Source organism: Anolis sagrei, chromosome 3 (genome assembly GCF_037176765.1).
Source record: "Anolis sagrei isolate rAnoSag1 chromosome 3, rAnoSag1.mat, whole genome shotgun sequence".
NCBI classification, from domain to species: domain Eukaryota; kingdom Metazoa; phylum Chordata; class Lepidosauria; order Squamata; family Dactyloidae; genus Anolis; species Anolis sagrei.
Window position 1 is genome coordinate 102,631,479 of NC_090023.1, and position 27,983 is coordinate 102,659,461.

A 27,983-nucleotide genomic window follows, 5' to 3' on the forward strand; every position below is an offset into this window, starting at 1 on the left:
GAAGTCCCAACGCTTAGAAATTAGTGTTCCAAGGAAAACACTGTACTGCAAAGATTTCTGTGCATATGGAATGGAATTGCCAAGCTTTTCCATTATGATTCCTCTCATGTAATGGCTAAGGGCTGCTGAGAGAGGATTAGTAAAACATTAAAAAATGGAGTAAGATGTGAAGAGCTACAATGTATTGTGACTATTTACAAATGTTACAGACATTATATAGGAAGAAATCACATTAAAAAACTCAGGTAATACTTAAGCATGAGGGTATTCGTCCAAATGTGTTATGAACTTTGTCATTTAATTGACCAAGTAAAAAAAATCAGTACTAATTCACATTTTCTTTTGCAATTACAAGTGACCTGTGTTTTTATCAGTGAAAAAAAATATGTAAATAACTTACAGTTCTGAGAAGGCTGATTGTATGTTCCAACTTCCGTATAGTATTTTGTTGGCATTTAATCTGAGACTAAAATTAAGACAGAAAGAAATATTTGCATGTAGTCAAAAAATTGCAAACATTTTATATAGGATTTGTGTGTATCAATCAATATTACTATGTATTGTCATCACAAGCTCCCCCCCCCCCCCCCCCAATTACAGGTTATTCAGCCACAAAACAAATTGGGGGAAGGAGGAAGACTACATGCAAAAACATTTTGACCACCAATTTACAAACCTTAGCTTCTGAAACTTCTTGGTCAGCACTTTCTAATGCAAATTCTTTCTCTTTTTCCAGCCGTTCTGCTACTTTGTCTACATGGGCAAGTTCTTTGTGCAGATATTCATTCTTAGAAGCCAAATCATCCACCTGAGTCGTTGCCTCCGCTTTACTATCAAGCAGTTTCTTAACATGCTTTTCCAAGTCAAGATTTTTTGTTTTCAAATATTCAATCTGGCGGGTTCAAATAGAACAAAATTATTTCACTTCTTTTACTTCTTCTTTTTTTTTTCATTTCTGTGAACTTTATAAAATCCTATTCAGGACATAGATACAAGCAATAAAAAGAGTATCTGCTATACATAAATATACACATCTGAATAAATAGAACCCCTCCCCCCGAAAAAAAGGTCAGTTGAGAGTAGGCAGAGTTTGAAAAATACAGCAACTGGACAATCACAAGCAACTTCTTTTACTTCTTGAAAGTCTACACAGAAGAATATTTGTTAACAACAATAGAGACTCAGTGAAACAAGGCTAGGGTCTATCTAATGCAAGATAATTTAAACATGAGTAAATTGTTGATTAGTCAGTGCTGAAAGTACAAGCAATCCCTTGCCAAAATATTGATTTTAGTTAACTAGCTAGTAGTTTTATGTTACATTGCCTTGCTCAAATGAAGCTCGATTGCTAACTATAAAGCCCCAAGTCATTTGGAGCTATACTATCTAACTTAAGATATCTTGCTGCCTATTCTATGATGAAGATTGCTGGTTGTTGAGAGCAATAAAATATACACATGGTATGTAAGGTTTTGTTCTTTAGGTCACATTCCTAGAAGCGGCCCTTGCAAATTCTGTAGTCTCCATGTGGCCAAATCCCCCCCCCCCCCCCCAAAAAAAATTATCATTGGAGCCAAGAATCCTTGTGGCCAAAAATCATGGGTTGTGACAACTAGGCTAACGGAAGTTATGGTCCAACAATTCCCAAGTCCTGCTGCAGTCATAACACACTGTGGGTACTTTTGTGAATCATGTTTAAATTATTTTTTTTAATTATTAAACTTTATTTGTACCCCGCTAGCATCTCCCGAAGGACTCGATACGGCTTACAAAGGCCAAGGCCTCAAACAACAACAACAGACAATAACAATATAATACAAATTAAAAACATAAGCAGTAACAACAACAAAACATTACACTATTATGCAATAAAACCAGCGCCGGGCCAATGAAGGGTACAAGTTAAAAGTGCTGGGTGTAAGAGGTAATATGTTGGGATTCTGGGCAAGTGCAATGTGCAGAGAGTCTTAAGCTCTAATAAAGTGCTTCTGGGACGTAGTGCTGGTAGTTATCCTATTCCAGAAAGGCACATCGGAATAGCCAGGTCTTCAAGTTCTTCCTAAAGACTGCCAGCGTGGGTGCTAGTCTAATGTCTTTGGGGAGGGTGTTCCAAAGTCGGGGGCAACCACAGAGAAGGCCCTGTCCCTTGTCCCCACCAAACGAACCTGCAACACAGGTGGAATCGTGAGCAGGGCCTCTCCGGATGAACGGAGGGAGCGCGTAGGTTCATATACAGAGATGCGGTCATGCAGGTAGGCAGGTCCCAAGCCGTTTAGGGCTTTGTAGGTAAGCATCTGCACTGAATTGGGCTCGGTAGGCAAACGGCAGCCAATGGAGCTCCTTAAACAGGAGGGTTGACCTCTCTCTGTAAGGGGCACCAGTTAACATCCTGGCCACCGCGCGTTGAACCAGTTGGAATTTCCGAGCCGTTTTCAAGGGCAGCCCCATGTAGAGCACATTACAGTAATCCAACCTAGAGGTGACTAAGGCATGGACCACCCCGGCCAAATCAGCCTTTGCGAGGTAAGGTCACAGCTGGCGCACAAGTCTTACTTGTGCAAAAGCTCTCCCGGACACCGCCGACGCCTGAGCCTCAAGCGTAAGTGATGAATCCAAGAGGACTCCCAAGCTGCGGACCTGTGACTTCAGGGGGAGTGTAACCCCGTCCAACACAGGTTGCCACCCTATACCCCGATCCGGTTTACGATTGACCAGGAGGACCTCTGTCTTGTCGGGACTGATCTTCAGCTTGTTCTCCTCATCCAGATAGCCACAGCGGTCAGGCACTCGTCCAGCACTCGAGGGGCCTCCTTGGATTTAGGTGGAAATGAGTAGTAGAGTTGTGTGTCATCTGCGTAGAGATGGTACCTAACTCCAAAACCCCGGATGACCTCTCCCAGCGGTTTCATGTAGATGTTAAAAAGCATGGGAGACAGAATAGAGCCTTGCGGGACCCCACAGGTCAAAGGCCAGGGGTCCGAGCAGGCGTCTCCCAGCTTCACCATCTGGGATCGACCCTCCAGGAAGGACCGAAGCCATGACAGAACCGTGCCCCCGAGACCCATCCCAAAGAGTCGTCCCAGAAGGATACCATGATCGATGGTATCGAAAGCCGCTGAGATATCCAAGAGAACCAAGTCACACTCCCCCCGTCCAGCTCTCTACGGAGGTCATCCACCAAGGCGACCAAGGCTGTCTCGGTGCTGTAGCCAGGCCTGAAACCAGACTGTGACTGATCTAGGTAGTTGATGTCATCCAGAAAACCCTGGAGCTGGGAGGCGACCACCTGCTCCAGCACCTTGCCCAAGAAAGGGAGGCTGGAGATTGGTCTGAAGTTGTTCAGCCCTGCGGAGTCAAGGGAAGGCTTTTTAAGAAGTGGCCGAACCACCGCTTGCTTCAATTGAGATGGAAAACCCCCCTGCTCCAACGATGCATTAATGATCAACACAAACCAATCTACCAACCCCTCCCTGGCCGATTTAATTAGCCAAGATGGGCAAGGGTCTAGAGCCGACGTGGTCGCCCTCACAGCGCCAAGGACCTCCTCCATGGTCTCGGGAAGAACAAGCCTAAAAGAATCCCACAAAGTTGAACAAGCAGATGCCTCAATCACCTCTCCTGGAACTGTGATGAAATTGGAGTCCAGCTCAAGACGTATCTGAGGAACTTTGTCTGCAAAATGGTGTGCGAACTCGCGACACCGGGTTGCTGGTCATTGAAGGTCTCCTTCACCACCGGTGGGTGAAGGAGTTCCCCGAAAACCTGAAACAACTCCAATCATGTATTTGTTGCAGACGCTATACGGGTAGTCATGAAAGACTCCCTGGCTACCCATATAGCCATGGTATACGCCCTAAGAGAGGCAATAGCCCGTGCTTGGTCAGACACGTCCTGAGATTTCCTCTATTTGCGCTCTAGCCCCCTTCTCGTGTGTTTCAACACGGTCAACTCCTTGGTGAACCAGGGAGATGGCCTGTCTCGACGCAACGAGATGGGGCATTCGGGAGCGATCGTATGTATCGCCCTGGTCATTTCCCTGTTATAGAGATCAACCAAGGCGTCGACAGGATTGCCAGGCTCCATGCCAGGAAGAACCCCTTAGATTCCTCAGGAAACCATCCGGATCCATCAGTCTCCTGGGGTGGACCATCTTAATTTGTCCTCCACCCCTGCGGAGGTTAAGGGTTGCAGAAAGTCTAAAACTGATCAGATAGTGATCAGACCATGACAAAGGAAGGATGTTTTGTTCTTCCACTCTGATCATTCCGGTATCCGCCACAAAAACTAGGTCGAGTGTATGTCCAGCCTGATGAGTGGGTCCAGATATAACTTGTGAGAGCCCCATGGTTGTCATGGCGGCCATGAAGTCCTGAGCTGCTCCAGTCAAAGGGGTCTCAGCATGGATGTTAAAGTCTCCCAACACCACCATGGTATTATCATGGAAAAAAACATACTGTACATCACGAGTGCCACGCTATGTTTATTATATAGTAAGGCCAAGCTAGCCAAAACAGCAAAAACATGACAGAACCTCTGATTGCAGTTTTTGGATGAGTTTGTCTTTCCTGTTCAAGTTGTCTTCTGATTTTAAAGATCTCTCACTTTCAGAAAATGGCTCTCTTAACACAAGTTCTTCTCTTGTTGTCACTCTCTGGGGAAGCAAGCAAAACAATTTCAGTCTGTTTTATATTTATTCTTACATTCAAATAAAAGATACATCTTGACCAATTGCTTAATTGTGCCAGAAGTGATTATCCTGAAAAATGTTTTTACTTAAATGTAAAATCCAACTCACAGAACAAAGATTAAATCAGGGTAAGGAATGTATAGCCCACTCTACCCTCTTTTTTGCAACCCTTGGTGCCTTCCAAGGTTTGAAAAAATAGAATATTTTGGACCATGAAAAATAGTCAAACTCACCACAAAAGCAGTTTGAAAGTGATATAATGTTACTTCCAGTTTCAACCAAGTGAGATTGTGTGGCCCACTAGGAATGCAAATTAGTCCCAACCCTAGCATAGTTGCCCACCCCTGATTTAAATGGAGATTACAATTACATATATTCATCGCTGGTTAGAAGACAGACTCAAAGAGTAGCCATCAGTTGATCCTCATCAAAATGGGGAAAGGATTAAAGCTGTGTGCCACTGGTTTCTATCGATATTTGTATAAATGTTGGGGGGAAGTGTGGAGAAAGCTTTGGTTTTGAAATAATTGTTTATAGACACCCCTCTGCCCATTTTTAAATTTTGAAACTTATTTGATTGGAAAATGTTTCTTTCCCCCTTTTGTAGGTATGGCAACATTTATGCTATGCTTTTGTCCCCATTTCCTAGCTGTTTTAGGTCTGGACAGCTTTTTACAGAACTGGAAGTACATTTCACTTAACTTCCTGATATGCAAAGTATCTATCCTTTTATAAAACAATGGCAAATTTTCCTCAAGCTTACTAAAGGGTAGTTGCTATGTACCTTCAAATTTCACTTATGGTGAACCTATCTTAGAGTTCTCTTATCAAGATTGAGTCAAGCGGAAATTCATCATTGCATTTCTCTAAACCTTAGTGTGTGACTTGCCCAAGGTAACCCAGTAGGTTTCATGGCTGAACAGGGATTCCAACCTTGGTCTCCCACAGAACAATCCAACAACATGATAGAAGGGGCATTCTGAGTTATTTAGATTGCTACTTCTGTACCATCCAGATAATACTTTTCAAAACACAGGAAGTGAGTGCCACTTCCACTGACATTAGTCAATCTGGAGGATTGACTCCAGTTTTGTTCATTACTGTACTTACAAAAAAAATCAGTAGGGGGGATAACAAATTTTATATGGAAAGGTTGAGTGAACTGTATGTGTTCGGCTTGGGGGGAGGTGAGACCAAAGAAGGAAATTATAACACTTTCAAATAATTGAAGACATGCCACGCCAAAAAAGACAAAGACTTGCTTGTTACTCCACAAGACAGAACGGGACACAGTGGCCTTAAGTTATAGAACATTTAATTGTTGCTGAATATTAGGAGGTATATCTATATAGTAAGAGCAGTTTGATAATCAGCCAAATACCTATGGGATAGTGAATTCTCCCTCAATGAACATTTTCAAGCTGTAGATTGACATTCATGTACTAGGGATGCTTTAACTCTGAATTTCTGAGCTCTAGATAAATATTCACGACTATGGTGAAAATGATTGCATATTCTACTGTATTGCTATGTCCACTCTACCTCCTCTCTAAATAAAAGCATTATTTATAATAGGCAAAAGAATTCAAGATATTGAAGCACTGAAATAATTACGGAAAAATGTATTTTATTAATCTGAAAAATTAGCTTTCCAAGTAAATGAATCTGGAAACTCATAGCAATCCAGTGCTTTCTCGTTTGTATGTGTGTGTGTGTGCATGCGCGCGCATGTGGATAGGCAGACAGATACAGATACAGAAATAGCTACAAATATAAAAATATTGCAATTGTGTGCTTTCCAACATCTTTTTTGGTGGCACCTCCAACAGCTGTCCTTTGATTGGGATTCTGTGGTCAGTGAGTCTACTTTGCTTCCATACAACTCAAAATAAGTTTCATTGTGTGCATGAAGGCTTGTTCTTTATATATGTTTGGTATTACTCTGAACAGGATAAATATGCAATTCTTACTGGGAAAAGTTACCAGGCATTGGGTTATCATTAATCTATAAGGGGTTTTTAAAAAGACAAAATAGAGCTGTATTGCGATGGAACCTAGACAGGCAGTCCAACTGTATGCAGGCTTATATGGAAGTAACTTAACCCCAAGAGATGGATCAACATAAACCAATGCTGAATATTGGTTGAATGACTATTGAGTTTTAGATACAGCTGGCATGTGCAGCAGGGCAATACCCCCAATTTCTGAGGCCCCATCCCAGGTATGTTTACAGAAAGCTCCATGCATAGAAAATATTAATGCTTGCTGTCCTATCAACAGCAACAACCAAAAGATAGAGGCGATGGAGAGGCAGCTTCGGCTCCCCCAAGATCAAAACTACCCTCATTCCTCCGACATGCCCATGGTTTGCATTCTGAAGATGGCATAAGGTGCATCTACACTCTAGAATGAATGCAGTTGGATCCCACTTTAATCTCCATAGTTCAATGCTTTTGAATCCTGGGAGTTTTAGTTTAGTGAGGCACTTGGGAAGAGAATGCTAAGGGCACTGTTGTAAAACTACAACTCTCTGGATTCCATAGCATTCAGTCATGGCAGTTAAAGAGGTGTCAAACTACATTCATTTTACAGCGTAGATGCGCCGACAGTTATTTTCCTCCTATTGATGCAACCACTGATTGGGGCAAGAAGGAACAAAATCAACACTTGAGATTAATAGAAACACTAGGTAGTGATAGTTCTTCTGGTGTGGATTTCAGCAGACATTGTTCTGCTACACATTTGAAAAAGTGGATAATAGTCCACAAAAGCTTAATAGATGTATTCATCTTAATGGCACAATGAGGCATCTTCCCTCTTTTTATACTTAAACAGACTAACGCAGCTACCTCTTTGAAAACTCTGCTGTGGAAATTCATGATACTCCATCTCCAATTTAGAATTGCTCTGTAAGGGTATGTAAAGAATGAAATAGGGGACTGTTTTTCACATTCACATGTAAAATAAAACAAGGAAATGGCATACTTTTCAATTCATGAGCTTATATTTGGTTCTATTACAGATAACAAACCTTTTCTGTTTATCTATCTGCTTACTAAGAACTTCAAATATCAACCTTGTAAATAACTGAAAATATGTATATGAGCATATAAATATCAACACGTAGAAATACAAGTGCTATGAAATCTTAAGCATTAAATTGCTCCCTTCCTTTTCCACAGAGGGGTGTGAGCATTTGAGAATGCATGGCTTTGATAAACCAAAGCTTTATCCTCTTAAGGGGATATTTAAGTACATAACGGAGGTGTTTTGTTTACATGGGCGCTTTACACCCTTATTTCCTGGATTCATATGATGACATTAGATAAATAAATTAACTGTGCAAGTCTGTTACTATCTATTCAGAACTCATGTAGAAAGAGGTTCAAAGGGATTTACTTCTAGGTAAAGAGAATAATTTTAAAAGGCATCTATTAGTTTTAATGAATAAAACTGATTGTTTTAGATCCAATGAACTGCAAACATGAAAAGGATTTGTCAACAGTGCCACATGATCCACGTAGAGTTTACTTTTTGTTGGACACAATAGATGGTTGTCAATCACCATGGCAGTAGCGTTTGTTTTGACTAAGAATTCAACGGCTAGTTCAATCCAGTAAAATATTTACTCTTCTGTGTCAACGGATTCAGTATCTACGGATTCAACCATCCACAATTTTAAAATATCTCCCTTTCCTCTCCCCCAATCTCAAATCCCAAAATCAAACCAAATTTTATATAAGCAACACTGTTCTACTACATCATTGTATATAATAGGGCTTGGTATCCTGGAACCAAACCCCATTAGATACCAATGGCTCACTATCTTCTAAAGAATATATTTATTTACTGTTTATTTACTGCATTTATATCCTGCTATTCTCACTCCAAAGGCGACTCAGGGTGGTTCACAAAAAAAGGCATAATTCAATGCTGTATATACATGTATAGGATGATACAAACATATACAGGAAAACCAAATAATTAAAAACATATCAATCTCAAAACAATTAATTAAAATCACACAATCCAAAGGCATATTGCAAAAGCCATTCCAGTCATTTAATTGCATTGTTCTATAGTCATTCATTTCACTCAGAATTATTGTCCAAAGGCTTGGTCCCAAATCTATGTCTTCACTTTCTTTCTGAAGGTCAGGAGGGAGGGGATGATCTAATTTCATTGGGTAGGGAGTTCCACAGTTAGGGACCGCCACTGAGAAGGCTCTGTCTCTCGTCCCCACCAGTTGTGCCTGCGAAGAGCAGGGCCTCCCTGACGATCTTAATCTCCGAGATGGTTCATAGGGGGAGATAAGTTCGGACAGGTAAGCTGGGCCAGAACTGTTTAGGGCTTTAAAGGCCAAAACCAGCACTTTGAATTGTGCTCGGTAGCAGACTGGCAGCCAGTGGACTGGTCTAACAGGGAGGCTGTGTGCTCCCTGTATCCCACTCCAGTAAGGAACCTGGATAGTGCCTGTTGGACTACTTGAAGGTTCTAAACAGTCTTCAAAGGCAACCCCACGTAGAGCACGTTGCAGTAGTCTACTTGGGATAGATTTTAAAAAAGAATCCGAAAGGAAATAGAAGAAACATTGGCTGCTTGCTGTACTATTACCCTTATTATCTTCTTCCCTCAACTCTGTTCGCAGAAGCGGGGAGAGACATTTCAGTTGCTACTCAGAATGGGACTTGGTGATAGTATGATAGCTGGGTCCGGAAGCTCCGAGCATTACGGAGATGCTGCAAATGCAGCTGTGAATAAGGGAAGAAAGGGGTCGGAGTGAGAGCGGGGAGAGCAAAGGAAGGATAGAAAGGAGGGGACGCTTAGGGTAAGGGTTAGGGCAAGGTTTAGGGTTTGGGTTAGGGTTATCGTTAGGGTAAAGTTATTATTATTAATAACCTTATTTGTTATTAAACTTTATTTCTACCCCGCCACTACCTCCCCCAATGGGGACTCGAGGTGGCTTACATGAGGCCAAGCCCAAACAACAAATTACAATACAATAAAATACAAATTACAATAAAATAAATAACATCGCAGTAAAGTACAAAACATATAAATATAAAACAATATACACAAAACATAAAAAAGCAGTAAACAAAACATAATGACAGTGAGTGGGCCACATGTACATAAAATGATTTAAAAACTCAGGGTGAGATAAAGGAGCAGAATTATTTGTAAGGGAGAACTCATAGAGAGACAGGGTGATAGATGCGGGGGGGGGGGTGTACTCCTAGGACAAGAATGTTGAGGGGAGCAATAGCTTAAGATTATGTGACTACTCTCCAAATGCGCAATGGCAGAGCCAGGTCTTGAGATTCTTTTTAAATGTTTCTAAGATAGGGGCTTTCCTAATCTCTCTGGGCAGTGACTTCCAGAGTCAGGGGGCCACAGAGGAGAAGACTCTCCTCTGGTTAGGGTATGGTTTAGGGTTAGGGTTAGCGTAAGGTTTTGGCTTATAGTAAAGGTTAGGGTAAGGGCTTAGGCTTACGGTATGGTTCAGGGTTAGGGTTAAGGTAAGGGTTTCTCCATTAAAGAACTCTTATCTGTCTCTGGCTTGGCTTACATTACTTGAGTCTCTCTTGCGCAAACAGCTTCTGGACCCAGTTATCATACTATTACCTGGGACTTTAGGGATTGCAAACACATGTCTCTTCCAATCAACTAAACAAGAATAGCTTATTCTGGGTGCATCTCTACTGTAGAATCATAGAATCAAAGAGTTGGGCCATCCAGTCCAACCCCCTGCCAAGAAGCAGGAATATTGCATTCAAATCACCCCTGACAGGTGGCCATCCAGCCTCTGTTTAAAAGCTTCCAAAGAAGGAGCCTCCACCACACTCCGGGGCAGAGAGTTCCAGAGAAAGAATGAAGTTGGGCACCAATTTGAAGTGCCATGGCTCACTGGTACAGACTCCTGGGAGTTGTAGTTTGGTGAGGAGCCAGCACTCTTTGAGAGAAGGCTAAAGACCCTGTAGAAATACAACTGCCACGACCCTACAGCATTAGAGGCATTGGTAATTTTAAAGGGCTGTCAAACTGCATTCATTCTACAGTGGAGACGCGCCCTCTGTCACTTTGTGCAGTTAACCCCGAAGTTCCCAATGCAGGCGGCCTTGAGAAGCCAGTTGGGGGCCTTCTAACGGCCACCTTCCCCGTTGTACCTTGGAGGGAAATTCTGTTTTTTTCCTCCTGCGCCCAGGGCACCTTCTGGAGGTCATGGCGACTGTGCTGCAAGCCTTCTTTCCTTCCTGCAACTCACTCTATGCTTCCTCCTCCTCCTCCTCAGCCTGGCCCGCTCCTTCTCCTCCTTTTCCCTCCCTCCTTCCCTCCAAGCCAGGTGGAAACTGCTTAAAGGCGATAATCCCTCCTCTCCTTCTCATCTCCCTCAACCGCCTCTCCCTCACTCATCTCCCTCAAGGCGTCTTGCAGCCACGTGACCGCCCCCCTGTGCGGAAAAAGGGGCGTGGCTTGCGCTTTAATTGGACGCCCCGCCCCTCCCTGCTTTTAATCACGCCCCCTTCTTCCTTCTCCGGACCATCCTCCTCCGCGTCTCCTTGGCAACGCGCAACGCCTCGCGCCCTCCTCCTCCTCCTCCTCCTCCTCCGGCTCTGGGAGTGAATAAATTACCTGTGAGCCGAAAGCGAGCAAGTGGGGCGCCTCCTCTTTTGGCCCCGCCTCCCTCCTCCTCCTCCCCTCCTTTATTGGCGGGAGGGCGCGCGCCCCCGCCCCCCGCTCGCTCGCCTCTCCAACCGTGGCTTCCGCTGGAACGCCGCTCGGAGAATGAGCCGAGGCGCTTCTCTCGAGGCTGGCGCGTGCACCCTCTCTCTCTCTCTCCCTCCCCCTCCCACCCGAAGTTCCATTGGAAGCCCAGAAGGAAGATCATAGAGAGGGGGCCTTTGAAGTTGGATAGAGCTGTCCCTCACTCGGGTGGGTCATTTAGAGAAGGGTTTGCCATGGCCTTCCTTCTTAGGCTAAGAGAATGTGGTTTGCCCAAGGCCACCCAGTGGGTTTCCACGGCTGGGTTGAAACTCCCAGAGTCCTTATTTTGACATTCATAGGACACCCTCAACGCATACAAATACAACACACTACTTCCCCTTTTGAATACTGGTTTACAGGACTTTGTAGTACTCATGTGTATATGTGATTATAGAGCACTGATTTTATTTATTTATTTGGAGTGCTTCTACCCCGCCCTTCTCAACCCTGGAGGGGGGATTCAGGGCGGCTTACAAAAGGCACAATTCGATGCCCAACAATTCACAAAATACAGTATACAAATTTCAATATAGCGACAACAGTTATAACTAATTAAAACACATCAATACAATTGCATCAATAAAATCATTTTGTGGTCAATGTTCGACAATTCATAAATCCATAATCCATCCAGCATTGTCATTGTCCATTCCTACTCTGGTCGTCATTGTCTTTTATCCATCTGCCAGCTTACCTGAAGGCCTGGTCCCATATCCAGGTTTTAAACTTCCTTCTGAAAGAGAGGAGGGATGTTGATGACCTAATTTCCCCGGAGAGTGCATTCCACAGGTGAGGGGCCACCACCGAGAAGGCCCTGTCCCTTGTCCCCACCAGTCTCACTTGTGACAAAGGTGGGGCTGAGAGCAGGGCCTCCCCAGAACATCTTAAACTCCGAGGTGGGACGTAGAAGGAGATACGTTCGGACAGGTATGCTGGGCCAGAGCTGTAAAGGGTTTTGTAGGTCAAAACCAGCACTTTGAATTGTGCTCGGAACTGGATTGGCAGCCAGTGGAGCTAACATAGCAGGAGGGTGGTATGCTCCCTGTATGATGCTCCGGTGAGTAATCTAGCCGCCGCCCGTTGGACTAATTGAAGTTTCCGAACAGTCTTCAAAGGCAACCCCACGTAGAGCGCGTTGCAGTAATCTATTCAGGATGTAACAAGAGTGTGGACCACCGTGGCCAGATCCGGCTTCCCAAGGTACAGGTGCAGCTGGCGCAGCTGATGCCCATTAAGAGCTTGCTTTCAGGGGACTCTGTTGTCTAGCCCAGGCCTGGGCAAACTTGGGCCTTCTGGGTATTTTGGACTCCAACTCCCACCATTCCTAACAGCCTCGGGCCCCTTCCTTTCCCCCCTCAGCCACTTAAGTGCCAAGATTTACCCTGATAGCTGTAACAATCACAGAGAAACGAGCCTCTACACTTTCCTCATTGGCACCAATGGACCAAATCCTACTGAAACAAAAAATGAAACCCGGGTTCCAAATTATGAATCCCCCCCCCCCAAATATCCCAGAATTTTCCCAATAACATAATCAGGAACACCCGAAATCAAAACATAAACAGAACGGTTGTGGAGACGAGGGAAGCATCAAGATACATGGTCACATTTGGTGGGATGAGAGACAGGACGTTCTCCGTAGTGGCCCCTCGACTGTGCAACTCCCTCCCTAATGAGGTTTAATTCTGCCCCCTCTCTCCTGACCTCCCAGAAGAAACTTAAATCCTGACAACGGGATCAAGTATTTGCATAATAGACTGATTTTACTGGTGAAGATAAGATTTTATTTGACCGCAATTTGGACTAATTTGGATAATCTGGCGAATTGTATATATCTATTTTTATATATTTGGCTGTAGTTTATTATGTGTTTTATATTGTGTCTGCATTGAATTGTTGCCTGTGGGAAGCCGTCCTGAGTCCCTCCTTGGAGTTCAAGAAGGACGGGGTATAAATGTTCTAAATAAATAAATAAATCAGTTGTTTACAAAGAGCCCTTGGTGGCACAATGGGTTAAAAACTTGTGCCAGCAGGACTGCTGACCGAAAGATCGACAGTTTGAATCTGGAAAGCGGGGTGAGCTTTTATCTGTCAGCTCCAGCTTCTCGTGCAGGGACACGAGAGAAGCTTCCCACAGAATGGTAAAACATCTAGGCGTCCTCTGGGCAACATCCTTGCAGACGGCTAATTCTCTCACACCATAAGTGACTTGCAGTTTCTCAAGTGTCTCCTGACATGGAGAAAAAAAGCTGTTTGCAGAAATATAAAAGGTCTGATAGACCACCCAGAGTTCAAATTGTATTTCTATTACCTTTAAAACAGCAAAACTAACAAAACCAAATCTCAAACAGCCCATGGACTAAGTATGCTTCATAGGCATGAGATCCTAACTGGAAGGGGGAAAATGAAGTGGTGGAGGATCAAATGGAGTACACTGGTAGAAGGTGTGGTTGACTGATGTTCCATTAAAGGCAATAGAAACACGATTTTAATTTTCTGATGATCTTTCCAAAGCAACTGGATGAAGGGAGATGAAGAAATATGCCTCAAGGTTTTCTGCATCCTGTATACATATTAGCAGAGGGAATTTGTATCTAGGAGACTTGCTTGGCAAGCTGCTGCCAGAGCCAACCCATTGGGGGATTTGGCATCAGTAGCACCAGCCTTTTCAAAAGGAAGAGCCATTAATACTTTGAGCATGTTGACCATCACACCATGAAAAGTTTTGCATTCTAGATGGTTATCTCTGACGGGTTAGTAAGTAACAACCCACTTACTAACCTGACGGGTTAGTAAGTGGCTGTATAGTATTTATGTTAGATATGTTTGATTATGGAATTCAAAGTATAGTTGGACCACAGCATAACATCAAGGGATATTATGCCTCAATACTATGACAATTTTATTTTTTGTTATAACACCATTACCAATATTTTCTAAATTAACTCAAATTTAATGTAGTTTCTTATACAAAGTGGTGAGGTATGTGTTGATATGAAATATTTAATAGCATTGATTTTATACATACCATATATGATTTTATACATACCATATATATGGACAATGTTCAAAAATAGAATTCTGGAAGGTTTCGAGAAATAAAAACTTGTGGTTGTGATTTACAAAGATAAAAGCTTTATTACGACATATACATAGGTGATATATACATAAATTGAGTTAAATAGGTTGCATATGATAATGACGACATAAATAAAGTAAGAGAAATAAACAAATGGTAGGTTATTGTAGGTCTTTTCAGGCTATATGGCCATGGTCTAGAGGCATTCTCTCCTGACGTTTCGCCTGCATCAAATGGTAATTGTTTATGTAAATGCAATAAGTTGGCAACAGTGACTGCCAAGGGTATTACTTATGTATAGCCAATGCACTTTAACTGTAATAAAGAGCATTATTTTTCATCAATTTCTAATATTACTTCCAGCAGTAAATTAAATTAAATCAAGCATTCTAATAGTTTTTTTTCCCACACGTAGGGTAAAAAGGACAGTCTTATAGGACATCTTCATTTACTTGGCATTTCAAGATAGCGTGGTCGTTTCCTGTATATGCACGCTAACTACATAATCGGAAAATGCTGCAGTAAAACGAATACTCTAATAATTATAATTCAAAATGACACAAATCCTGGAAAATCGGCAATAAATGATCATTTCCCCCCAAAAAACGAGGAAATATGTCTAGGACCTATGACGAACTTTTTCCAAGTTACAGGGAAAAAAATACCACAGAGGATTCAAAATAATGCAGACACTCGGCGAGAAGATATCAGCAATAATGCCCAGGGTTTACAGAACATAAAGGAAATGATAGTTTGGAAGTTATTTATATTTCCTGATGTTACAAAGGTTCAAGGATATTCTGCTAAAATGTGTAATATATGACATGATACTTTATGTATATATGTTAATTGGAAAAGTTAGCCAAAATAATAAAAGAGTTAAATTAAATGACTCAAGTCTTGTTTTCAATACCCTGTTGAATTTTTCATCATAAAGATATTTACATTTAATGGTATGAGCAAATCGTATTAGAAAATTATTTATTTCCTTTGAAAATGAAGAATGTGATTGGGTTGCTTTGAGTTTTTCGGGCTGCTTGGCCATGTTCCAGTACCATTCTATCCTGCTGTTTTACCCATATCTATGGCAAGCATCCTCAGAGGTTTGTTCAGAAGTGTGTTGGAAATGAGGCAAGTGTGGTGTATGTATATCTGGAATGTCCAAGGTGGGAAAAAGAACTCGTCGTCTTGAGCCAAGTGTGAATATTGCAATTGGCCACTTTGGTTAGCATTGAATGGCCTTGTCGCTTCAAAGCCTGGCTGCTTCCTGCTTGGAGGAATCCTTCGTTGGGAGGTGTTAGCTGGCCCTGGTTGAGTCTTGTCTGGGATTCTGTTTTATTTTATTATCATTATTAAGTGTTCCTCTATTTACTGTCCTGATTTTTAGTTTTTTAAATACTGGTAGCCACATTTTGTTTATTTTCATATCTCCCTCCTTTCTGTTGAGATTGTCCATATGCTTGTGGATTTCAATGGCTTCCCTGTGTAGTCTGACATAATTTTAGGAACATTAAAGCACTTTTTCCACTGCACAAAATAGTTCAAGGTTTGTTTAAGATAAAACGCCACGAAATATAACCTACATTTTGAGAAGTGCGATCTCAACAGAGGAGAGAGCAGCAGAGATGCGCAAACTATTCAAAAAATCCCGGCTTTACCTCCTTTCCTTCGGGCCAAGCTCACTTCCCGCATGAAGAAATAGCAAAGATGGCCGGAAGTTCCCTACCTGATGTACGCCTCTTTTCTATTTCGTATCTCTACATGCAAATGGATCGGTCCGACTTCCTGGTGCTGCGGGCGCTCGGGTCTTTCCGGAAACTTTCGGCTGCGCTGCCGAAGAGCCGAGTCCCGGTTCAGAGAGCCACAAAGAGAAGGAGAAGGTGGATCGCTCCCTTCCCGAACTGAGCGCCCCTGAGAGGGTAATTTGGGTCGCCTACCACTTTAAGGACTCGCTGCCCAGGTAGCAGTGCCTTCAGGACTGGGTTCGGATTCTGCCTTGAGGCTGCAGCCCTGGCCATGCTTATATCCTGAGATTATCAAGTGTGTGTAGTATTCTCCACTATGGAACTGAATGACGATATCAAGGGAGGAAGCTTAGATGAGGAGCCCAAAAGATGTTGATCTTCTGATACTGTTGCATTCTAGCAAAAAGGGATGTTGGGCCAGTTGGTTCTGAAACCAAGGTTGCTGCAACCATGGGAGGCACATGAAGGATGAAAGTTTTCCTCAATTTCTGAGTTTACACAAACCAGTTAGTGTTGTAGGTAAAGCCCCTTAGGAGGCAGTGATAGGCTAATAATATAAAATATTGTATATACATATAATATTGATAATAACATTATAATGTAATTCAATATAATGCTACTAATAATACAATATAATAATTGTATATTATATATTGCATGTAATATTTCTAATAATACTGCAGTGTAGTGGTATAGCATTAATTGAATTAACTATTTATAAATAAATAATAAATACTCTGTGTTCTTCTCCTTAGGTTACCACTGATGCACACAAAAGAAATAAGTAATTTCCTTCATTCCTCCAGTGTTTAATATTCCATTGTCTACTCATCAGGAAAAAGAGAAATTGTACAAAATCATCCAGTTGACAAGATTGTTTCCTGTGCTTTTTGAAAAGGATGACACTGGAACTATGGTTTGAAAAGATACATTTTTATTAGAGGAACAGACTATGCAAAAGTGCCAATTTTTGAAAATTGATCATTGGATTTCCCTGAAACATGATCCTTCAGTTATCTCTGAAGAAGTGCTTCCCATTATACCATGTTTTCAAAGTCCCAAATGCTGGTTTCCAGCACGCATCAAGGGGAGGGCTGGTCCTACAGTCTGTTTCCCAGGACATTTATGAGAATTTGGCTTTAGAGGACTGGATCCATGATAATATGGATTTAGAGAACAGACAGGTTCTTTTCCTGTGGAGGAATTCTTCTACGGTGGTGATTGGCAGGCACCAGAATCCCTGGCAGGAATGTAATCTCAAATTCATGAGGCAGAAAGGCATAAAACTCGCTCGAAGGAGAAGTGGGGGAGGCACCGTTTACCACGATCCTGGCAATATCAACCTCACTTTCTTTACCAATCGGAAAAAATATGAAAGAATGGAAAATTTGAAATTAGTTGTTAAAGCTTTAAAAGCCCTTCGACCCCAATTAGATGTGAAGGCGACTGAAAGATACGATCTCTTGTTAAATGGGATTTTTAAGATTTCAGGAACAGCTGCAAAATTAGGGAGAGCTGCCGCTTATCACCATTGCACTTTGCTATGTAGCGTGGATTCATTTGTTTTATCAACCGTGCTAAAGAGTCCCTACAATGGGATCAAAAGCAACGCCACTCCAAGTGTGCCTGCCTTAGTGAAGAACCTCTTTGAAGAAGACCCAACGTTAAACTGTGAGATGCTCGTGGATGCCATTGCTGAAGAATATGCTTCACGCCATCAAAGCAATAACCATATAATTCTTATAAATCCATCTGATGAAACAGAATTTCATGGGATTAAGGACAAAGCAAGAGAACTTCAAGCTTGGGATTGGTTGTATGGCAAAACACCAAAGTTCAGTATTAGTACATCTTTTAACATAGTACACGAACAATCTAGTGTTGAAATTAAGATAAATATGGAGATCAAAAATGGCAAAATTGAAACTTGCCATATTGACGTGCCTCAGTTTTGGCTACCACCAACCATGTGTGATGAACTCAATGATTATCTTATTGGCAGCAAATTCTGTCCCAGCGAAACCTCTGCAGTGACAACAGCTTTGCTGAGAACATGTACAGATTACAAATTACACAACAAGTGGAATATGCTATGTGAGAAGTTAGTTGCTATAATGTAACAATATGTGACAAAGTTTGGTCCTTGATCGTTAAGGTGGTCCAGCACAAGATTGTTCCAGCGTATGGTTTTCCTGACTTGACTGAACATAAGAGATCTAATTATTATATTGAAATAATAAATTGTTTTTAAAATGTAAAATCGGAACATAAGGTAAACTCTTGTTAAAAGAAGTGAACAATAGGAACTGTTGACATGTCTTAGCTGTGTTGTTGAGTGCCTTCCAAGACATTTACAACTTATGGTGGCCATAAAGTGAACTTATCAAGAGCATATTATTGTCACGATTTCTTCAGGAGTGCCTTTGTTTTCTTCTGAGGCTGAGAGAGTAAAACCTACCTTAGTCACCAGGTGGGTTTCCATGATCAAGCTGGGATTCAAACCTTGGCCTGCAAAGTCATAGTCCATGGCTTTAACCCAGTGGTTCCCAACCTTTTTCTGACCAGGGACCATTCTCCAACATTAGTACCAAAAGGGTTACGAATCAGTTTTTGGTCAACTTTAGATTCGGTTTGGTTATTTGGAGAGCTAATTCAGAAAATTTCATTGGATAAACCACATCAGCTTTAGTTTCTGATACAGAACATATACCATCCAGTAGTTGCCATCTGCTCACCCACAGAAAACTATATTTAATAATCTAGAGCTGATGTGGTCTATCCAATGCAATTTTCTGAATCAGCACCCCAAATAGCCCCAGGAACAGGCCTAAAAACAAAGACACCAAAGTGCCCCCACTTCCAGGTGCCACGTGGAACAGCTCCACTCGAGGAGAGAGAAGCACGAGAAGCAGCAGTCAAGAGGCTTGTTGTTGTGCCTTTCGTGGGTAGTCACCCTCTCTCCTCCCAACATCCCTGTTGCCGCAGCATTATAAGAGGGTTTTGCGAGACCAGTCGCTCTCGTTGCAACAATGTAGTAATGGTGAGGCTGCAGATCGTATTTTAGTTCTTGGTTCACGAATCACAGGTTGGGAATCACTGCTTTAACCACTACATCAAGCTGGCTCTAAAGTAATTGCTGAGTTTAGTTGAACTTTTTCTCGAGCCCTGTATTCTTTCTGACAGGCAGATTTGTAGATAAGGTAATAGAGCCATTCAGAAAGTCTCCTCCTCCCAACTTGCAAGAAAGGACAATAGTCCAAATTGTGCCACTCTCTTACATTAATATTTTATATGTAGCAGATACTTCAGAAAAGACCCAAAGGATAGAGGGATCATGGGAGTCTCCATTAGATATGAAAAGCCAGCTGTCCTAATAAGTGCATAAATGTGTTTTATCTGCTGCAATAGGTTGATTGAAAATAGAAAAGATGGGTGAGCAAATATAAATTTGAACAATAAATAGAAATATTAATTTCACATAATTGTCATGAATACATCTTATGGAATCTTCTCTTTGTAGATTGCTGAAATGCCAAGAATGTACTGCTATAGGCCAGGAAAGAGCAGTAGGGTTCTCTGGCAGAGAATTTTAATTGAGTCATCAAACTTGGAAATCCCAAAACATCCATAGGAGGAAGTCAGCTCAAGAAGGATGAAATGGATCTTTAGCATAGTTATTCCCTAAGCAAGAGACAGGCTTCAATAGGAGGGATGAGGAAGATTAAAAATGGCCACATAGCCCAAAAAACTTACAACAACCCAGTGATTACAGCCATGAAAGCCTTTGACAATACATTAAAAATATGACATTAGGGCTAAAACCTCTGCCTGTTATTAATTACTTATTTAAAAATAGCCTCCTACCCAGGTCCACCCAACATTCATATCCCACCAATGTGTACAATCGATTGGCCTGGAACAAAAACTAAACTAAAACCCAAAGTTACTTCCACATGCTTTCCATACTGAGGTTGCCAGGCTGAAGTTTTGGCATTTCCTCAAGGAAATGAAACAACCATGTTCTGAAATGGTACACTGCTGCTAATGATTGTAGTAATAGGACAAATGCTTGCTCTAGGCAAGTGCTGTGCCTCCAGTTTTTGGCCCAAACTGCCAACTGTACCCTAGGCATGGGAATGGTGGACACAGGAGGTGTGTGCAGCCTTCAAGGGTTTGGTAAAATGTAGCCCCAGACATCTAGTTGTAGGTCATCCCAATACATAGAGAACATTAAGATTGACCAAAGATGTAATTTAGTAATCGTTGTTTCCAAAGTTTTTCTTTTAATGCATATCTATCCAATCACATTACCTGGTCTAATTCATATGGGACATTATGTCCCCTTTTTCTGATCCCTGTAAATCACATACATGGGTCTCCTACACAGAACTTTCAGAACGTTCTAGAACTCTTTCTGTGCGTATAAAGGGTCAACTGCCACCAAGCTGACCGTTCGTTTCATCCGTTGCAGCAGCAGCATTGAAGGAAACTGCTCCCAGTGTGTGTCTGTTTTCACTTTACTTTGTTCTTGAATCTGGATTGTTTGTCGGCTTTCCTTTCGATTTAGGATTTGGTTTGGTCTTCTCTCGTCTTTGGCTTGACCTTTACGGCTTCTCTGCTGGTTTCTTGTCCTCTTTGGCTTGCTGTTTGTTCTCAAGATGCCTTCAACACCATCCTTCAAGTGTTGTGTCAAGTGTGGAACGAAGATACCGGAAAAGGATGGTCATGAGAAGTGCCTCCTTTGTCTTGGTGAGGGGCATGTCATGCATGCCTGTGTTCATTGCCGGGCGTTCACCTCACAGGAAAGGCGGGATCGGAAATCACTCCTCAAAACCTATCTGTATGAAGAGGCCTTGTTTCCTTCAATCATGGTGTCCCCAAAATTGGCATCGAAAACACCAGGGCCATCAAAGGCATCAGTGAAGTCTGATTCCATGTCAGTATCGAAGCCTTGCTCAAGCTCAGACCATCTGGCTACTGCCAAGCCTGCAACCTCCAAGCCTGTGACGTTAGAAAAGGACGTCTTGGTCTCAACTCCAGCAGCATCCAAAATGGTTGTGATACCCCGGACAAGGTCTAAGTCATCTTTGCAAATGGCCTCTCCAACTCCTTTGGCTTTGGCCTCAAATCCGAAGCCTTCCTCGGTCCCAGCCTCGATGGCGTCAACTTCCACCTTCCAGGCACCATCTACTTCAACCATTCGAAAAGCCACCAAACGCTCATTTCAGGACTCCACTTCCATTTCCAAGAAAGCCAAGACCATCAAGCCTGAGGTCATGGTGAAGAAACACACAACACCAGGGAGATTGGTGAAATTGGTAACGTCAGACCATTCTTGCAAAAAGCACGAGAAGAAGCACAGGGATTAGCCTCACAAACAGTGACTCCAGCCCTCTCCAAGATGTCAGTGGTGCATGAAATCTTGTTATAGGAAGCACCACTGACTGCCATTCTCCCCCCGCACCCCAGCTTAGTTGAGGCCCCCATGTTGGATCCAGCACAGTCACTTTTGCTCCTGGTTTTCGTCACCGGTTTTGTGGGTTTCAAGGTGATCCGCTTCCATGAGTGTTGACTGTTCTTTATCACAGTTGCTCACTTTATGGGGAGTACTGCTCCCACATAAGTACTGGAACAATCCCTACTGCTGTCTATGTCATGATGGGCATGTGAGAGATGCATGACAACCAAATCAATTGGTTTGCCTTTCCCACTCTTGGTCTTGACTCCTAGCAATGTTGTCTCAGAGCATGTCTTCTCCGCGTCAGTCCTGAAGCTGCCCAAGACTGATGGTCCCTATGCTTTCCTTAACCCCCTCTGCTTTTATGTGTTTCTTGGTTTTTGGAATTTGGAATCTGAACTTGGGTAGAACACAGTTATTATCATTTTAATAGTAGTATCATTCACTTAGTACTTTGGAGATTTTTTTTACCTTATAACATTAGTATTAAATTTTTCAAAATCCTAAATTGTTCATATTCAGTATTACTATAATTAATTTTATAGTCGATATTATGCATCTTGTTATTGAACCAATATTTTCTGGGCTGTCCTTTTTGGGAAGATTAATGCTATTTTTGTATTAAACTACTATTGCATATTTTGATTTTCTGTATCCATTTCCATAATTATTGTTATTATTATACCCCTCTATTTTATTTTTTCTTTATATTTTTTCTCACAACCTTTTCCTCTCATACATTTGCCTATCTAAATATCTTTGCCTTTGCTTTCAAAAATGTTTTTTCTTCTGTTTTTTTCTTTTTCTTTTTAATTTAATTTTATTATACTACTTATTAGTATTTATATTATTTTCATTTCCCTCTTTTTGTTTTTAACAATGTTTCAGTTTGTTAACATTTTTATTTTTTATATTAAAATAAAATATTTATCATATTTGTTGCCTGAATGATTTTCTTTTGCACATGCACACATATATCCCCACTCTTTTTAATTTTTAGTATTTTTTCTCTCTGAGGAATATTATCGATTTGCTCTTGGAGGATGATACTTTTATTTTCACTCTACTCTATTATTATTATTATTACTATTATTATTATTAGCATCATTACTATATACATAATCTTTTCCTGCATTTTAAAATCTTCAATTATTTGACTTTTTTTTTTAGAACTTTGGGTTTTCTCTTTTCTCTCCACATTCAAGAGGAGAGGAAAAGTAAAAAAGGATGAAAGAGTGAAAATGAAGAGAGAAAGTTGGAAGAAAAGGAAGAAGATGAAGAAGAAAGTGGAAGAGATGAAATAGAGGAGGAAGAAGGCAAAAAAGAAGGAAGGAAGACAAGATAGAGAAGAAAAGGAAGAGCTAAGAAATTAAAACATAGTGACAAATAGATTGAAATTAGGACAAGAAGCGAGGAGAGGATCTGCAGGTGTGCCTTTAAAAACAGGAGACATAAGCATAATCTTGATGAAGGAAATACAAGAGATAACGATTGAAATAACAAATATGGAGAGCAATCTAAAAAAAATAATTTAGATTAGAATGTAACTAAGAGAAGAACTGATAGAAGTCAAACTAACCCTATCACAGATGACACTTGAAATGAGGCAGGCATGTGAAAAAGTTGAGCACTTTAAAAGAAAGAAAGGAGCTGGAAAAACAGTACACATTAAAACAAGAGTGTGAACAAGATTAAGATGTTCTGGCATTGATGGGGCAAAAGAGACAGCATTTTGTTTAAAATGCAGGGGAGTTCAAGAACAACAGGAACATACTAGAGCAGTGGTTCCCAACCTGTGGATCCCCAGACGTTTTGGCCTTTGACTCCCAAAAATCCCAATAGCTGGTAAACTGACTGGGCTTTCTGGGAGTTATAGGCCAAAACACCCAAGGACCCACAGGCTGAGAACCAGAAAACAAAATGCCTTGATGTCTTGGTTTTTAGGTCTGTTCCTAAGGTTATTTGGGGTGCCGATTCAGAAAATTGCATTGGATAGACTGCATTGGCTCTTGTTTCATAGGTTGGATCTACACCGTCATATAATCCAGATTATTAAAGCAGATAATCCACATTATTTGGTTTATTTATTTATTTATTTATTTATTTATTTGCTGCATTTGTTAACCGCCGTTCTCAGCCCTAGGGCGACTCACGGCGGTGTACAACATATAAAAGACAATTTACAATAAGCTATAACGAAAAAACCAACATATCACTAATACACAATCATCTAATTACACTAAAATAATCCGCTCCGTCTTATCGTAGAATCATAACCAATCTCGTAGTCCATATTCCGTTCCATTTGTCATTACCAGTTAATATAGCACTCAGTTAAATGCTTTCTCAAATAGCCATGTCTTTAGGGAGGGTGTTCCACAGCCGGGGGGCCACCACCGAGAAGGCCCTCTCTCTCGTCCCCGCCAGACGTGCCTGTGAAGCAGGCGGGATCGAGAGAAGGGCCTCCCCAGACGATCTCAAGGTCCTCGTGGGCTCATAGGCCGAGATGCGGTCCGAAAGGTATTTTGGGCCAGAACAGTTTAGGGCTTTGTAGGATAACACCAGCACCTTAAATTGGGCCCGGTAGCAGATCGGCAGCCAGTGGAGCTGGAACAACAAGGGCGTTGTATGCTCCCTGCGTCCTGCTCCTGTTAGTAACATGGCTGCCGCGCGCTGGACTAGCTGAAGCTTCCGGGCCGTCTTCAAGGGCAGCCCCACGTAGAGAGCGTTGCAGTAGTCAAGGCGGGATGTGGATTATCTGGATTATCTGTGTCTACAGTGCCATATAATCCAGTTCAAAGTAGATAATGTGGATTTTATATGGCAGTGTAGATCCAGCCTCAGATAATGGTTACTATGATTTTCTATGGGCGAGCAGATATTTCTGCTCGCATATTTCTCTGTCTCAAAAAAATAGAGCCAATAGGGGAAAATTGGAACCATTTTTAGAATCAGCAGGTCAAATATGCCTAGAAACAGGACTAACCTTTGAGGCACCAAAAAGTGTGTTCCCCAGTGTAATCAATATGTTGGTGAAATTCTTGGGAGAAAGTCTGGAGAGGGTGCAAATGGATATGGATAGAGTGCTCAGAATTAAATCAAAAGCAGTGGGTCAATGAAAATGCCCAAGTGATATGATTGTTTACTCTCTTCAAACGCATACCAGAGACCAAATACTACAGGAGCAAAACATATAAAAATGAACATTGGTTATCTAATAACTAACAAATGAAGGCCATCTCTATGAGAATCCTCCAGAAAAGGGCAGTTATCTTTTCATGTGTGGCATGACACTCACCTCCTTAGGTTAGTAGCTTGCTCATCATCCATGTCTTGAGATTCGCAGTGACCACAAAGGAAGACAGGTTGCTTACCTATAACTGTGTTTCTTCGAGGGGTCTTCTATGAATGACCCCATTCTTCCTGCTGTGTGCCTTGTCACACTGCTGCTTCGCTGGCTATGGAACTGCCAGCTTGGAAGCAGCCAGCTCTTTGCATGAGTGGGGGGATATATATATCTTTTCTCATGTGGGATTACATAACTCTCACTTCAACCAATTCAGCGTTATCCAGAATAGGAGATCTTATAACTCAATCTCCTCCATGTCTACTCACAAGGCCCTCTGAATCTGGAGTAAGACATGCTCTAGCAAACAGATACAGGATTGCAACTTCAGTGCAAAGTGGATGCATTGTTTATAGAATCATAGAATAAAATTGGAAAGGACCACGTGGGCCACCTAGTCCAACTCCCTGCCATGCAGGAAAAGCACAATAAAACTACACCTGACAGATGGCCATCCGGCCTCTGTTTAAAAGTTTCCAAGGAAAGAGCTTCCATCACGCTCTGAGGCAAGGTTCCAATGCTGAAAAGAACTTGGTCAGGAAGTTCTTCCTAATATTCAGGTGTTTTCTCCTTTCCTGTAATTTGAACCCATTGCTCCGAGTCCTAGTTTCAAGGGCAGCAGAAAACAAACCTGCTCCCACTTCCATATGACACCCTTTCACATATTTATACATGGTTATCACATCTTCTCTCAACCTTCTCTTTTGCAGGCTAAACATACCCTGCTCTTTAGGACGCTCCTCACAGGGCATGGTCTCCAGACTTTTGATTATTTAATTGCCCTCCTCTGGACACATCCCAGCTTGTCAATATCTCTTTTAAACTGTGGTGCCCAGAATTGGACACAGTATTCCAGGTGAGGTCTAACTAAAGCAGAATAGAGAGGCACCATGACTTCCCTCGATCTAGATATGATACTCCTTTTGATGCAGCCCAAAATCTCATTGCCTTTTTTAGCTACTGCATTACACTGTTGGATCATGTTCAACTTGTCCACAAACACTCTAAGGTCTTTTTCACATGGACTGTTGTTAAGCCAGGCGCCACCCATTTTGTATCTTTGCATTTCATTTTTTCTGCCTAAGTGTACTATCTTACATTTGTCCTTGTTGAAATTCATGATGTTAGTTTTGGCCCTGCTTTCTAATCCGTTAAGGTCATTTTGAATTCTGATCCTGTCCTCTGGAGTATTAGCTCTCCCTCCTAATTTGGTGTCATCTGCAAACTTGATAAGCATGCCCTCTAAACCTTCATCCAAGTCATTAATAAAGATGTTGAATAGTATTGGGCCCAGGAATTAACCCTGCCGAACTCCACTAGTCACTTCTTTCCAGGATGAAGAGGAACCATTGGGGAGCACCCTTTAGGTTTGTTTGTTGAGAGGGGCGGTATATAAATATAGTAAATAAATAAATAAATACAGATCCATTTAATAGTAGCATTGACTAGTTTACATTTGACTAGTTTGTTTGCAAAAAGGTCATATTGAAATTAAGATATGCTACATCCACAACATTCCCTGCATCTACAAAGCTTGTAACTATTGAAAAAAGAGGTAAGATTAGTAGGGCATGACTTGTTTTTGAGAAGTCCACATTGACTTTTAGCAATCACAACATTCCTTTCTAGATGATTGCAGACTGCCTCCTGAATTATCTGCTCCAGAATCTCTCCTGGTATTGATGTCAGGCTGACTGGAGTGTAATTGTTTTGGTCCTCTTTTTTCCCTCCTTGAAGATAGGGACAACATTGGCCTTCCTTTCCAGTCTGCTGGGACTTCTCCTGTTCTCCAAGAATTTTAAAAGATTATTGTCAATGGTTCTGAAATTACTTCTGCTAGTTCCTTCAATACTCTTGGATGTAGTTCATTTGGCCCAGGAGGCTTCAATTCATTTAGAGTAGCAGGGTATTCCTGGACTACTTACCTATTTTTGGGTTGCATTTCCCCTGTTACTTCTTTGACTTCATACTAGTCAGGCTGAACACCAATCTGCTTTTGGGAGAAGACTGACACAAAGAAGTTCCATGGAATAATGCTCAGTATTCTGTTAAATTTTCTGGTCAGCTCTCCTAAAGTCTAGAATGTATGTTTGACTTCTCTTAGTTTCTCCTTTCCTTTGTATCACAAATTCCAGGAGTACATCGTCACTCCCACCTAAGGATTCCACCACTTCCACGCCATTGACCTCACTGTTTATTAGGATCAGAGCCAGAATAGCCAATCCCCTTGTTGCCTCTTTTACCTTCTGGACAATAAAACTGTCTGCAAGGCAAGTGAGGAATTTGTACTCTTGGTAAAGTTTGCTTTCCAACAAATACTAGAGTAGTTGAAATCCCCCATTACCACTATATCTCTTCTTTCTGCATGTTTGATCATCTGGTCAAGGAAGGCTTCATCCAGTTCTCCAGTCTGTAGCAGACCCCCACAATTACATCTTTTTCAGTCCTTGTTCCCTCAATTCATATCCAGATGCTCTCAACCTGGTTATCTAGACATCATTAATATATATACTGTACACCATTATCTTGGGTTTCCAAGGAGTGATTCCAGTGTTGGGCAATGACATCAGTAGATAATTGTGACAGAAGCGATTGCTGCATGACTGCCTTCACAGCTCCCTTGTAGTCCCAGTTGTTGCCTAAGGTGGCTGCAACTCTATACTTTGTCAAATGACTGGGGTATCTGGTAGACATCTATATAATAATACATGGCTATAGTTTCTTAATAGTTTTGGTCTAAAACATTCGTAAGACTATAGTTAAAATTATGATGAACCCTAAAAGACCAGATTTGGAATATATATACATATTGATTTGTTTAGCTTTAAAAACAATAGTCCTGGAGTCCTCAGCCTCTGTGATGCGTTTGCCTTAGAGATATTAGCTAGACTGAAAAACTGCAA

The 27,983-nt window shown here is 41.6% G+C and overlaps 2 protein-coding genes across 7 annotated transcripts in view; one reads left to right on the forward strand and one right to left on the reverse strand.

Annotated features, from left to right (window-relative positions):
* The window catches only part of TSGA10 (testis specific 10), a 112,543-nt gene extending 101,417 nt beyond the window's left edge, over window positions 1-11,126 (reverse strand). For all 5 annotated transcript variants that reach the window (XM_067466826.1, XM_067466827.1, XM_067466825.1 and 2 more), the window contains exons 1-4: window positions 10,855-11,126; window positions 4,532-4,651; window positions 677-892; window positions 401-466 (exon numbers count right to left, since the gene is read on the reverse strand). In XM_067466826.1, coding sequence (XP_067322927.1) covers window positions 401-466; window positions 677-892; window positions 4,532-4,651; window positions 10,855-10,911 — 459 coding nt within the window. In that variant the 5' untranslated portion in view covers window positions 10,912-11,126. The remainder of the gene's footprint in view (window positions 1-400; window positions 467-676; window positions 893-4,531; window positions 4,652-10,854) is intronic.
* Window positions 11,127-16,303: 5,177 nt separating this feature from the next.
* On the forward strand, window positions 16,304-18,668 carry LIPT1 (lipoyltransferase 1). Of its 2 annotated transcripts, none has more exons than XM_060769782.2 (2): window positions 16,304-16,491; window positions 17,032-18,668. In XM_060769782.2, the coding sequence occupies exon 2, from the start codon at window positions 17,278-17,280 to the stop codon at window positions 18,394-18,396; it is 1,119 nt and encodes a 372-aa protein (XP_060625765.2). In that variant the 5' UTR covers window positions 16,304-16,491; window positions 17,032-17,277; the 3' UTR covers window positions 18,397-18,668. The 2 variants fall into 2 exon arrangements, with proteins under 2 accessions (XP_060625765.2, XP_067322930.1); XM_067466829.1 differs by having other exon boundaries at window positions 16,304-16,450.
* The last annotated feature ends 9,315 nt before the right edge of the window (window positions 18,669-27,983 follow it).